Below are 12,983 nucleotides of genomic sequence, written 5' to 3'. Positions count from 1 at the left end.
TCCCAGAATCCTTCGCGAATTTCGGGGGGATAAATCCCAGAAACCTTCGCGAATTTCGGGGGAATAAATCCCAGAATCCTCCGCGTGTTTGGGGGGGATAAATCCCAGAATCCTTCGCGAATTTGGGGGCGATAAATCCCAGAATCCTTCGCGAATTTGGGGGCGATAAATCCCAGAATCCTCCGCGTGTTTCGGGGGGATAAATCCCAGAATCCGTCGCGAATTTCGGGGGGATAAATCCCAGAATCCTCCGCGTGTTTCGGGGGGATAAATCCCAGAAACCTCCGCGCGTTTGGGGGGGATAAATCCCATGGTTTTTCGCGAATTTCGGGGGGATAAATCCCAGAATCCTCCGCGTGTTTGGGGGGATAAATCCCAGAAACCTTCGCGAATTTCTGGGGGATATCCCAGAATCCTCCGCGTGTTTTGGGGGGATAAATCCCATCATGCTTTGTGTAAAAAAAAAAAAAAAAGGGGGCTAAATCCCAAAATTTCCCGCGCAATAAAAAGGATTTATTCCTGGATTTCCGGCGCAAATAATTGCGAAAAAGCGAGGGGGAATCGCGGTCAAACCCCAGAGTCTAGGGCGCTTTAATTTGCGATAATTTCAGGCGTTTTCGGGTCTAAATTCGGTAAAAATCCGAAGAGTATCGGCACCAAAATGGCGGCGTTTTCCCATGATGCCCCGCGGCTCCCCCTCTCCATGGCGACGGCGCAGGCGCAAAGCGCAAAACCCAAAAAAGGCGTGGGCGTGGCCTAGGGAGGGGTGTGTCCAAATTGGATGAGGGCGATTGGTCGCAGGAGGCCCCGCCTGTCGGCGCTGCCCGATGACGTCATCGCCCAGCGCCGGCGGGGAGCGAGGCCGGCCCGGGGTGAGCGCGGAGCCCAAAAATCCCAAAAAATCCCCAAAAATCCCCAAATTGACCCAAAATGACCCAAAAATGCCCCAAAGGGGGAGGGGCCTGGGGTGGGCGAGGGGCGTAGGGGAGTGAGGCGGGGAGGGGGGGTGGGGAGAAAGGGGGGGAGGGGGGAAATTGGGGATTTGGGGGAGAATTTGGGGGAAAAATTTGGAAAATTTTAAATTTCAATGGAAATTTGAGGGGATTTTTGGGGATTTGGGGGAGAATTATTGGATTTGTGGGGAGAATTTTGGAAGGTTTTGGGGAATCGTGCGGATATTTTTGGGTTTTATTGGGATTTTGGAGGGGAATTTTGGCAATTGGGGAAATTAGGAGGGATTTTTGGGTTTTATTGAAAAATATTTGGGAATTTGGGGGATATTGGGAATTTTAGTGGATTTTCGAGTTTTATTGAGAATTTTGGGGGAATTTTGGGGAAAATTTGGGGGATTTTTGCTTCCTATTGCAAAATTGATGGTGTTTTTTTTTTGTTTTTGGGGTTTTTTGGGAGTATTGGCGTATTTTTAGACAATTTTTTGTTTTATTCGGAATTTTTGGGGGAATTTCCGGGAATTTGTCATTTATTGAGACTTTTTGGGGGGATGCGGGGGCAATATTGGGGGAATTTTGGGGGATTGTTGAGTTTCCTTGAGAATTTTGGGGGAGTTTTGGGGAAAATTTGGGGGATTTTGGCTTCTTATTGCAAATTTTGGGGGAAGTTTCTGGGATTTGGCCAAATTTGGGGCTTTTTATGGGAAGTTTGGGTGGGGGGTTATTGAGAACATTTTGGAAATTTGGGGGAATTTTGGGGAGAATTTTGGGGAGAATTTTGGATGCACTTTGGGGCAATTTTGGGGGAATTTTCGCCGAATTTTGGGCCCGTTCCGGGTGAATTTCGTGCGTATTTTACTGAACCAATTCCGAATATTTTTTTTTAATTAATTCCATTTTCTCCCTCCCCTCCCCCTCCCTTTGCCCCTCCCCCTGTCTTTGCCCCGCCCCCAGCCCATGAAAGAAGCCCCGCCCCGCCCTCACTCCGCGGGGGGAGGGGCCGCCCCCATTCCCTCCCCTCCCCCTCCTCTGGGCCATTCGCGCTGGGAGGGGGCGGGGCCAGCCCTGGGGGCGGGGCCTCCCGCGGCCCGGCCCCTCCCTCAGGGGCGGTTCTGGCGGCGCAGGGGCGCCCCCCGGCGGCGGCTGCGGGCGCTGCGGCTGCTGCGGCTGCTCCTGGCGCGGGGCGGCCTCTGGGCGGGGCCTAAGCGGGGTGGGCGGGGCGCCAGGAAAGCCCCGCCCCCGCCGCGCGGGAACCGGCCCAGCCCCCACCCCGCCCCTCCCCCGCACGCCGCCCCTCCCCCCATCCCCGATGGGTTCCAGCCCCTCCCCCCACAGCAGGAAATGGGGGAGGGGGCGCTGCCCCTCCCCCCCCCCGCCCAGGCGGTGCTGGCGGTGCCGCCCCTCCCCCACCCCGAGAGCGCGGGGGGAGGGGCCGGGGGTGAAGGTGAGAGGGGGGGAGGGGCGGGAATGGGGAGGGGCTTAAAAGGGGGAGGGGCTTAAAAGGGGGAGGGATTGAGTGAAGGAGGAGCCAAAAAATCTGCCTGGGGGAGGGGCTAAAACTGGGAGGAGCTTAGGGTGGGAGGGGCTTAAGGGGAGGAGCTTAGAGTGGGAGGGGCTTAAAAGGGGGAGTGGCTTGGACAGGGGAGGGGTTTGGAATGGGGGAGGGGTAAAACCTTGGAGGTGGGAGGGGCCTTAAGTGGGGGAGGGGCCTAAGTTGGGGAGGGGCCAAGAGCGAGGGAGGGGAATTTGGGGAGGGGCTTAAAATGGAGGAGGGGCCTAAATTGGGGAAGGGCCTTCAAGTAGGGGAGGGGCTTGAGATCCTTGAGAGTTTCCAAATTTGAATAGAGGAGGGGCCAAGCATTTCTTGGGGGAGGAGCCTAAAGTAGAGGGTGGGGTTTAAAATTGGGGGAGGAGCTCAATTAAAGGGGGGCGTGGCTGCTGTTGGGAGGGGATTTTGGGGTTAAAAATTCCAAATTCGGGTCGGTGACGCCCCTCCCCCACCCCCCCCTTTTGTTCCAGGTCCCCTCCTGAACGGGCTGGGGGGGGGTGGGGGAGGGGCGGGGCCTCTCCCGGGCTGCCCCTCCCCCCCCCGCGCCCCTCCCCCCTCCCAGGGCCCGATCCTGATCAGCAACGTCACCGGAGGGGGCGGGGTCGAGACGGGGCCACGCCCCCTCCTGGCCGGGCAGGGCCACGCCCCTTCTGCCTCTTCCTCGGCCACGCCCCCTCCGGCCCGGGCTCCGCCCCCTTCGCAGCCCAGCCCCCCCCTGCGGGAGGAGCACGTGACCTGCGTGCAGAGTGAGTGACGTCAGCGGTGACGTCATCGTGGGCGGGGCTTGGGGCTGCGGGCGGTGACATCATCGGGGAGACGAAACTGGGGTGATGACGTCATCGGGAATGGGGGTCGTGGTGATGACGTCATCGGGAATGGGGGTCGCAGTGATGACGTCATCGGAAATGGGGGTCGTGGTAATGACGTCATTGGGAATCGGGGTCGCGGTGATGACGTCATCGGGAATGGAGATCATTGTGATGACGTCATCGGGAATGGGGTCGCGGGGATGACGTCATCGGGAATGGGGGTCACGGTGATGACGTCATCGGGAGCTGAAATTTGGGGGAGTTTGGGGGAAATTTTGGGATTTTTTGGGTCAAACTCCTCCGATTTTGGGTAAAATTTGGGGTCAAATTAATCCAAATTTTGGTGGAATATTTGGACTTTGGGTGGAATTTTTCGCTTTTGCCATAAATTTGGTATTTTTGGGTCCAATTCTTCCGATTTTGGGCTGAATTTTGGGATTCGGGGTGGAATTTTGGCTGGAAATTTGCAGATTTCGGGCCAAATTTTCAAGTTTTGGGTAAAAATTAATGGATCTTGGGTCAAATTTTGCAGATTTTGGGTAGAATTTCAAGATGTTTGTGTGAAATTTGTGATTTTTGGGGTAAATTAATGAACCTTGGTTCAAATTAATCCAATTTTGATCAGAATCTTTTTCACTTTCCCCAGTTTTGGGTGGAATTTCGCTGATTTTGGGGCGGAATTTCCCGGGAATTTCGCTGCTTTTATTCAGGATTTTTCTGGTTTTGGTTGAAATTTGTGGATTTGGGGTGGATTTGGGGTGGATTTGGGGTGAATTTGGGGTTTTTTGGCTCCTTCCCAGGCATCCTGGACGAGTTCCTGCAGGCCTACGGGAGCCTCATCCCCGTCAGCGCCGACGAGGTCGTGGAGAAGCTCGAGGACATTTTCCAGCAGGAGTTCAGCACCCCCCAGAGGTCCCGGGAGCCTTTTTGGGGCAATTTTAGGGGTTTTGGGGATTTCGGAATTTTTGGGGATTTTTGGGAATTTTTTGGGATTTTTTTGGGGATTTTTTTAAGGTTTTTTGGGGATTTTTTGGGGATTTTTTTGAAATTTTTATGGATTTTTTTTCTGTTTTTTAAGGGTTTTTGAGGGGACTTTGGGAGATTTTTTGGGGACTTTTAGGGATTTGGGGATTTCTTAAAATTTTTTGGGATTTTTTAAGGTTTTTTTTGGGATTTATTGGGGATTTTTAAAAATTTTTTCGGGATTTTTTTTGGTTTTTTTTGGGATTTTTTGGGGATTTTTTTGAATTTTTTATGGATTTTTTTCTGATTTTTTGGGGTTTTTTGAGGGACTTTGGGAGATTTTTTGGGGCTTTTAGGGATTTGGGGATTTTTTAGAATTTTTGGGGATTTTTTGGAGATTTTTAAAAATTTTTCGGGGATTTTTAAAGTTTTTTTGGGGATTTTTTGGGGATTTTTTTGAATTTTTTATGGATTTTTTTTTCTGATTTTTTGGGGTTTTTGAGGGACTTTGGGAGATTTTTTGGGGCTTTTAGGGATTTGGGGATTTTTAAAAATTTTTTGGGGATTTTTTTTTTGGTTTTTTTGGGGGATTTTTTGGGGATTTTTTTGAATTTTTCATGGATTTTTTTCTGATTTTTAGGCGTTTTTGGGGTGGACTTGGGAAATTATTTGGGATTTTTGGGCAGTTTTAGGCATTTGGGGTTTTTTTTGAATTTTTTACGGATTTTTTTTCTGATTTTTTGGGGTTTTTGAGGGACTTTGGGAGATTTTTTGGGACTTCTGGGGAATTTTAGGGATTTGGGGATTTTTTTGAATTTTTAGGGTATTTTTGCTGGGGTTTTTTGGGCATTTTTGGTGGGGTTTTTTGTGGATTTTTGGGGGATTTTTGAGGGTATTTTTGGTGGGTTTTTTGTGGATTTTTGGCGAATTTTGACGGTATTTTTGTTGGGTTTTTTGTGGATTTTTGGTGGGGTTTTTTGGGAATTTTTGGGGCATTTTTGGTGGCTTTTTTGTGGATTTTTGGGGTATTTTTGAGGGTATTTTTGGGGTGTTTTTGAGGGTATTCTTGGTGAATTTTGAGGGTATTTTCACTGGGTTTTTTGTGGATCTTTGGGCTCTTTTCGCTGGGTTTTTTGTGGTTTTTTGGTGAATTTTGAGGCTATTTTCGCTAGGTTTTTTTGTGGATTATTGGGGTATTTTTGAGGGTATTTTCGCTGGGTTTTTTGGTGGAATTTTGAGGCTATTTTCACTGGGTATTTTTGGTGAATTTTTGGGCTATTTTCACTGGGTTTTTTTGTGGATTTTTGGGCTATTTTTGAGGGGATTCTTGGTGAATTTTGATGGTATTTTCACTGGGTTTTTTGTGGATTTTGGGGCTATTTTCACTGGGTTTTTTGGTGAATTTTTGATGAATTTTGATGGTATTTTCACTGGGTGTTTTTGATGAATTTTGAGGCTATTTTCACTGGGTGTTTTTGATGAATTTTGAGGCTATTTTCACTGGGTGTTTTTGATGAATTTTGAGGCTATTTTCGCTGGGTTTTTTGTGGTTTCTTGGTGAATTTTGAGGCTATTTTCACTTGGTTTTTAGTGGAATTTTGGGCTATTTTCACTGGGTGTTTTGTGGATTTTTGGGCTATTTTTGAGGAGATTCTTGGTGAATTTTGATGGTATTTTCGCTGGGTTTTTTCTGGATTTTTGGGCTATTTTTGAGGGGATTCTTGGTGAATTTTGATGGTATTTTCACTGGGTTTTTTGATGAATTTTGTGGCTATTTTCACTGGGGTTTTTTTGGTGAATTTTGGGGGTATTTTTAGGGTATTTTTGTGGATTTTTGGCTACTTTTGAGGGTATTTTTGTTGAATTTTTGGGCTATTTTCACTGGGTTTTTTGTGGATTTTTGGTCTCTTTTCGCTGGGTTTTTTGTGGTTTTTTGGTGAATTTTGAGCTCTTTTCACTGTTTTTTTTTCTGAATTTTCATCCCATCCTTCCAGCCCCACCTGATGATCCCTCTCTCTGTTTTTCCCCGCAGGAGGGGCTCGGTGCAGCAGCTGCTGCAGTCCTACCAGCGGCTGCCCGGGAACGCGCTGCTCCGCGGCTTCCGCGTCAGCTACAAACGCCACGTGCTCACCATGGACGATCTGCAGACCCTGTACGGCCCCAACTGGCTCAACGACCAGGTCTGGCCACGGCACGGGGGAGCAGGGAATTGGGGATTTTTGGGGATTTTTTGGGGATTTTTGGGGATTTTTTTGAGGATTTTTTTGGGGATTTTTTGGGGATTTTTGGGGTTTTTTGGGGATTTTTTGGGGATTTTTTTTGAGATTTTTTGGAGATTTTTTTTGAGATTTTTTTGGGGATTTTTTGGCAATTTTTCGGCAATTTTTCGGCAATTTTAAAAATTTTTTAAAAAATTTTTTGGGGAATTTTTTGAGAATTTAAAAAAAAAAAATTGGGATTTTTTTGGGAGCTTTAAGTAAATTTTGGGGAAAATTTCTGGGGAGTTTTTGGGGGGTATTTTTGGAATTTTTGGGAATTTTTTAGGACTTTTTAAGAATTTGTTTTCAATTTTTTGGAGGATTTTTGGGGGAATTGTTTGGGTTGTTAAAAAATATTTTTGGGGAATTTTTGGGATGTTTTGGGATTTTTTTGTGATTTTTTCTGTCTTTTTTGGTGATTTTTTGGCAATTTTTGGCAATTTTTTTTTTCATTTTTTGGGAATTTTTAAAAAAATATTTGGGTTTTTTTTAGGATCTTTAAAAAATTTTTGAGGTGTTTTTTTTGGGAGTTTTTGTGGGGGTTTTTTTGGAATTTTTGGGGAATTTTTTAGGACTTTTTAAGAATTTGTTTTCAATTTTTTGGAAGATTTTTGGGGGAATTGTTTGGGTTTTTAACAAATATTTTTGGGGAATTTTTTGGCATTTTCTGGGGAATTTTGGGGGAATTTTTTGAGTATTTTTGGGGGATTTTTAAAATTTTTTTGGGGATTCTGTGGGAAGACTTTGCGGATTTGTTGGGATTTTTTCAGAATTTTTTGGGAGCCTTGGAAATTTATTTTTAATTTTTAAATTTTTTTTTTAATTTTGGGGGGATTTTTTTTTTAATTTTTTTGAGATTTTAGAAGAATTTCTTAGGCATTTTTTGGAATTTTTGAGGGAAACTTTTTTGGCGATTCTTAGGGAAATTTCGGGGAACTTTTGCAGACTTTTTGGGGAAATTTTTGGGGAATTTTTTGGGTGGAATTGTGGCTGTTTTGGAGCCTCCCAATCCCGATTTCCCCCCCAGGTCATGAACATGTACGGGGACCTCGTCATGGACGCCGTGCCCGACAAGGTGAGAGGAGGGCGTGGCCTTGGGTGGGCGTGGCCTCGGCTGGGCGTGTCCCACCGGCAATGGGCGTGTCCCAGCTAAGCCCCGCCCCCTCGCCAGGTGCATTTCTTCAACTCCTTCTTCTACGACAAACTGCGCACGCGCGGCTACGAGGGCGTGCAGCGCTGGACCAAGAACGTGAGGGCGGGGCCTAACCGGGGGGCGTGGCCTGCTATGGGCGGGGCCTAATGGGGTGGGTGTAGCTAGGAAAGGGTGTGGTCTGGTATGGTAATGAATATCTGTGGGTGTGGTTTTAGAGGCAGCGCTGGACCAAGAACGTGAGGGCGGGGCCTAACCGGGGGGGCGTGGTCTGATATGGGCGGGGCCTAACGGGGTGGGTGAGGCTGGGAAAGGGTGTGGTCAGTTATGGTAATGAATATCTGTGGGTGTGGTTTTAGAGGCAGCGCTGGACCAAGAACGTGAGGGCGGGGCCTAACCGGGGGGCGTGGTCTGCTATGGGCAGGGCCTAATGGGGTGGGTGTGGCTGGGAAAGGGTGTGGTCAGGTATGGTAATGAATATCTGTGGGTGTGGTCAGTTGTGGGTGTGGTTTTAGAGGCAGCGCTGGACCAAGAACGTTAGGGCGGGGCCTAACAAGGGGGCGTGGTCTGGCATGGGCGGGGCCTAATGGGGTGGGTGTGGCTGGGAAAGGGTGTGGTCACATATGGGTGTGGTTTTGGAGGCAACACTGGACCAAGAATGTGAAGGGCGGGGCTAAATGGGGTGGGCGGAGCTTGGAGATGTGGGCGTGTCCCGTGTGTGGCCACACCCTCTGGGAAGGTTTAACCACACCCCCATCCCCTCAAACCCCTCCCATTTCCCCCATTTACCCCCTCCCACCACTCAAACCCCACCCATTTTCAATATGATTTTTAGCGAGTGGGCGTGGCTCTGTGTGGGCGTGTCCCAGCTGTATCCCCACCCCCCAACAGCTACAACCACACCCCCATCCCATCCACCCTTTCCCATTTCCCCCATTTAACCCCTCCCACCGCTCAAACCCCACCCATTTCCTTAGAGATTTTTCAGTGAGTGGGCGTGGCTCTGTGTGGGCGTGCCCTATCTGTGACCCCACCCCTAGGCCACTACAACCACACCCATATCCCATAAACCCCTCCCATTTCCCCCATTTCCCCCCTCCCACCGCCCAAACCCCACCCATTTACACCAGGATTTCCCTATGAGTGGGCGTGGCTCTTTGTGGGCGTGTCCCAGGCGTAGCCCCGCCCCCCAACAGCTACAACCACTCCCTCATCCCATCAAACCCCCTCCCATTTCCCCCATTCAACCCCTCCCACCGCTCAAACCCCACCCATTTTCAATATGATTTTTAGCGAGTGGGCGTGGCTCCGCATGGGCGTGTCCCAGCTGTGACCCCACCCCTAGGCCAGTACAACCACACCCATATCCCATAACCCCTCCCATATCCCCCATTTACCCCCTCCCACCGCCCAAACCCCGCCCATTCCCCCTTCCCATTCCCCCTGGGGTGGGCGTGTCGGTGCGTGGGCGTGTCCCAGGCCTGGCCCCGCCCCCCAACAGCTACAACCACACCCATATCCCATAACCCCTCCCATTTCCCCCATTTCCCCCCTCCCACCGCCCAAACCCCGCCCATTCCCCATTCCCATTCCCCCCGGGGTGGGCGTGTCGGTGCGTGGGCGTGTCCCAGCGCGGCCCCGCCCCCCGGCAGGTGGACATTTTCGGCAAGGAGCTGCTGCTGATCCCCATCCACCTGGAGGTGCACTGGTCGCTGGTGGCCGTGGACGTGGCCCGCAGGACCATCACCTACTTCGACTCCCAGCGCACGCTCAACCGGCGCTGCCCCAAGGTGGGCGGGGCGAGAAAAGGGGGCGGGGCTTGCCCCGAGAGAGGGGGGTGTGGTTTGGGATTGGAATTAGGGTGGGCGGGGTTTCGTTTGATCCGTGCCCGTTAGATGGTTTTGGGTAGAATTTGATTATTTTTGGAACTGAAAGGGTTAAATGGGAGGGGTTATGTCACAAAATGTGGGCGTGGTCATCCAAAAAGGGGGCGTGACCTGTGGGTTATCAGTAGAGTGGGAGGGGCTCAATTTTAGCTACGCCCCTTGGATTTTTTGGTAAAAATTTTTTTTTTTTAATTGAAAGGGTTAAATGGGACGGATCGGGTCACGAAATGGGGGCGTGGTCATCAAAAAAGGGGGTGTGACCAGTGAATTATTATAAGTATAGCGGGGGGGTTAATTTTAGCCACGCCCCTTGGATTTTTCACCCATTTTAGTGGGCGTGGCTTCCCATTTTGAGGCCATTTCTTCCCGTTTGGAGGGCGTGGTTTGCGTTTTGTGGGCGGGGCTTGCAGGCAGGTGAGTGGTGGGTGTGGCCAATGTGACCGCGCCCTGTTTGGCCCCTCCCCTCGCTGACCACGCCCCCTTTTGGCCCCGCCCCCAGCACATCTGCCGCTACCTGCAGGCCGAGGCCGACAAGAAGGAGCGGCCGGACTTCAGAGAGGGCTGGAGGGGAGCCTTCAAAATGGTGAGGGGGGAGCCCCAAAATCCCCCAAATTCACCCCAAAAATCTGCCTCAAACTGGCCCAAAATCCCCTCCTGATGTGCCCAAAAATCCCCCCCAAAAAATCCCAAAATTTCCTAAAATTATCCCAAAAATTCACAGAAATATCCCCCAAAATCTGCTCGGAGATTGACCAAAATTTCGTTTTGTGATGCCTAAAAATTTTTTTTAAAAATGCCCAAAATATTCTCAAAAAGCCCTAAAAAAATCCTCCATACCCCCTCAAAAAATGTCCAGAAAAATCCTAAAAATCCCCCGAAAAAATAAAAACAACCCCACCCTAAAAACCCCAAAACAATGCCAAAAATAGCCCCAAAAAACCATTAAAAAAACGTTAAAAAATTGCCCGAAAATCCCAAAAAAACTCTTTAAAAACCTGTAAAAATTCCCCAAAAGAAATTCACTAAAAAGCTCCAAAAAAACTCCAAAAATTCTGAAAAGAAACCTCAAAATCCCAAAAAACACCCCTAAAAAAGCCTTAAAGAAAACTTAAAAAATTATCAAAAAACCCCAAAAAGTCCCCGAAAAATCCCCCCAAAATCCCCCAAGAAATTCCTTAAAAAAATCCCTTTAAAATGAAAAAATCCCCCAAAACATCCCCAAAAAACCCCAAAAATCCCCCCAAAAAACCACTTTAAAACCCCTAAAAACCCCAATTAAAAAAAAAAAAAAAACCTCCTAAAAATCCCCCCAAAAATTCACTAAAAAAAATTAAAAAAAACCCATAAAAATCCCAAAAAATCTTTAAAATCCATTCCAAAAAACTCTAAGAAAACCCTTAAAATCCATTCCAAAAAACTCTAAAAAAAGCCCCAAAAAATCCCCCAAACATTTCCAAAAAACCCAAAAATATCCCCCCAAAAAAACCCTAAAAATCCCCAAAAATGAAATAAAAAATCCTAAAAAATCTCCCCTAAAAATCCCCAAAAATCCCCCTAAAAAATCCCAAAAAAATCCCCAAAAAATCAAAATAAAAACCCTAAAAAAAATCAAAATAATGCCCAAATTTGGGTTTTTTTCCCCAGAACGTCGCCCGGCAGAACAACGACAGCGACTGCGGCGCCTTCGTGCTGCAGGTGGGAAATTGGGGAAATTTGGGATTTTTGCGGATTTTGGGGATTTTTTTGGGGATTTTTTGGTGAATTTTGGGGTTTTTGGGGGATTTCAGGGGGCGATTTTAGGGCAGTTTGGGAATTTGAGGGATTTTGGGGTTTTTTTGGAGTGAATTTTTTGGATTTTGTGGGGAATTCTTGGGAGGATTTGGGGGGAATTTGGGGATTTTTGAGTTGGGGGATTTGGGGAATATTGGAAAGATTTTTGGGGATAATTCTGGGATTTTTGGGGGATTTTTAGTGGCTTTTTTGGGGAAATTCTGGGATTTTTGGGGGGATTTTTGGGTGGATTTTTGGGGGGATTTTTGAGGGAATTCAGGGATTTTTGGGTGGAATTTTGAGGGGATTTTTGGGGGAATTCAGGGATTTTTGGGGGGATTTTTGGGTGCAATTTTGAGGGGATTTTTGAGGGAATTCTGGGATTTTTGGGGGATTTTTAGTGGCTTTTTTGGGGAAATTCTGGGATTTTTGGGTGGGGGTTTTTAGAGGGAATTCTGAGACTTTGAACAGGATTTTGGGGGGGATTCTGGAATTTTTTGGGAGGAATTTTTGGGTGGAATTTTGAGGGGATTTTTGAGGGAATTCTGGAATTTTTTGGGGAATTTTTGGGGGGAATTTTGAGGGAATTCGGGAATTTTTGGGGGGAATTTTTGGGTGGAATTTTGAGGGGATTTTTCAGGGAATTCAGGGATTTTTGGGGGGAATTTTTGGGTGCAATTTTGAGTGGATTTCTGGGACAATTCTGGGATTTTTGGGGGGATTTTTGAGTGGATTTCTGGGACAATTCTGGGATTTTTTTTGTGGAATTTTTGGGTGGATTTGGGGTGGATTTTTGGCTCAATTTTGATCTTTTCCCCCCCCAAACCCCCTCCTTTTCTCCAATTTTTTTCCTTTACCCCTCCCCATTGTATTTTTACCCAAAATCTGATTTTTTTTCCCCATTTTCCCCCCCAGTACTGCAAGTTCCTGGCGCTGGGGCGCCCGTTCAGCTTCACGCAGCAGGACATGCCCCAGCTGCGCCGCCTGATGTACAAGGAGCTCTGCCACTGCCAGCTCGCCCTCTGAACCCCCAAAAAATCAAATTTCGGGACGCCCTGGATGCTAAAAAATATAAAAAATTCAAAAAAACCCCAAGAAAATCCGAAGTTCCTGCGAAAAACGGCGTCAAAATGGAAAAAAATGGGATTTTTTTAGAGCCAAAATGGACGTGGACGAGGTTTGGGGGGCCCCGAAATTTGGGAATTTTCCCAGGTCCTAGAAATCCAAAAATCCCAAATAAAACCCAATAAAAAACCCCTCGAAAAACCTTGAAAAAAAACCCCAAAAATCCTGCAGAAAACAGCGTCGGAATGGAGGAGAAAATGAAATTTTTCAGGGGGGATGGGAGGGATTTGGGTGGGCCCAAAATTTTGGGAATGGTCCTGGATCCCAAAAAATCCAAAAATCCAAAAAAAAAACTCCCCAAAAATTTTGAAAAATCCAGAAAACAAATCTCAAAAACCAAACAAAAAAAATTCCCAAATCCTCCCCCCCAAAAAAGCCCAAAAATCCCAAAAAATCCCCAAAAATAAAATTGAAAAATCCCCGAAAAAGCCCCAAAAATTCCATGAAAATCTCCCAAAATTTACCTCAAAAAATAAAAATTTTTTGGTGGCAAAAAAAGGAATTTGGAGTCGGTTTTTTGGGG

At 47.5% G+C, this 12,983-nt stretch overlaps 1 protein-coding gene across 2 annotated transcripts; it reads left to right on the top strand.

Annotated features, from left to right (window-relative positions):
- The first annotated feature begins 723 nt into the window (after positions 1–723).
- SENP3 (SUMO specific peptidase 3) lies at positions 724–12,958 on the top strand. 2 transcript variants are annotated; one of them, XM_077192928.1, is made up of 11 exons: positions 724–872; positions 1,905–2,394; positions 2,970–3,245; positions 4,109–4,220; positions 6,304–6,451; positions 7,557–7,604; positions 7,701–7,778; positions 9,332–9,469; positions 10,065–10,148; positions 11,210–11,260; positions 12,251–12,958. In XM_077192928.1, the coding sequence occupies exons 1-11, from the start codon at positions 828–830 to the stop codon at positions 12,359–12,361; spliced, it is 1,581 nt and encodes a 526-aa protein (XP_077049043.1). In that variant the 5' UTR covers positions 724–827; the 3' UTR covers positions 12,362–12,958. The 2 variants fall into 2 exon arrangements, with proteins under 2 accessions (XP_077049043.1, XP_077049044.1); XM_077192929.1 differs by lacking the exon at positions 10,065–10,148.
- Positions 12,959–12,983: the final 25 nt, after the last annotated feature.

The sequence above is a fragment of the Agelaius phoeniceus genome, chromosome 36 (assembly GCF_051311805.1).
Source record: "Agelaius phoeniceus isolate bAgePho1 chromosome 36, bAgePho1.hap1, whole genome shotgun sequence".
Taxonomy (NCBI): domain Eukaryota; kingdom Metazoa; phylum Chordata; class Aves; order Passeriformes; family Icteridae; genus Agelaius; species Agelaius phoeniceus.
Note: the sequence above shows the minus strand (reverse complement) of the source record. Positions and strands in the feature narration are given on the sequence as shown.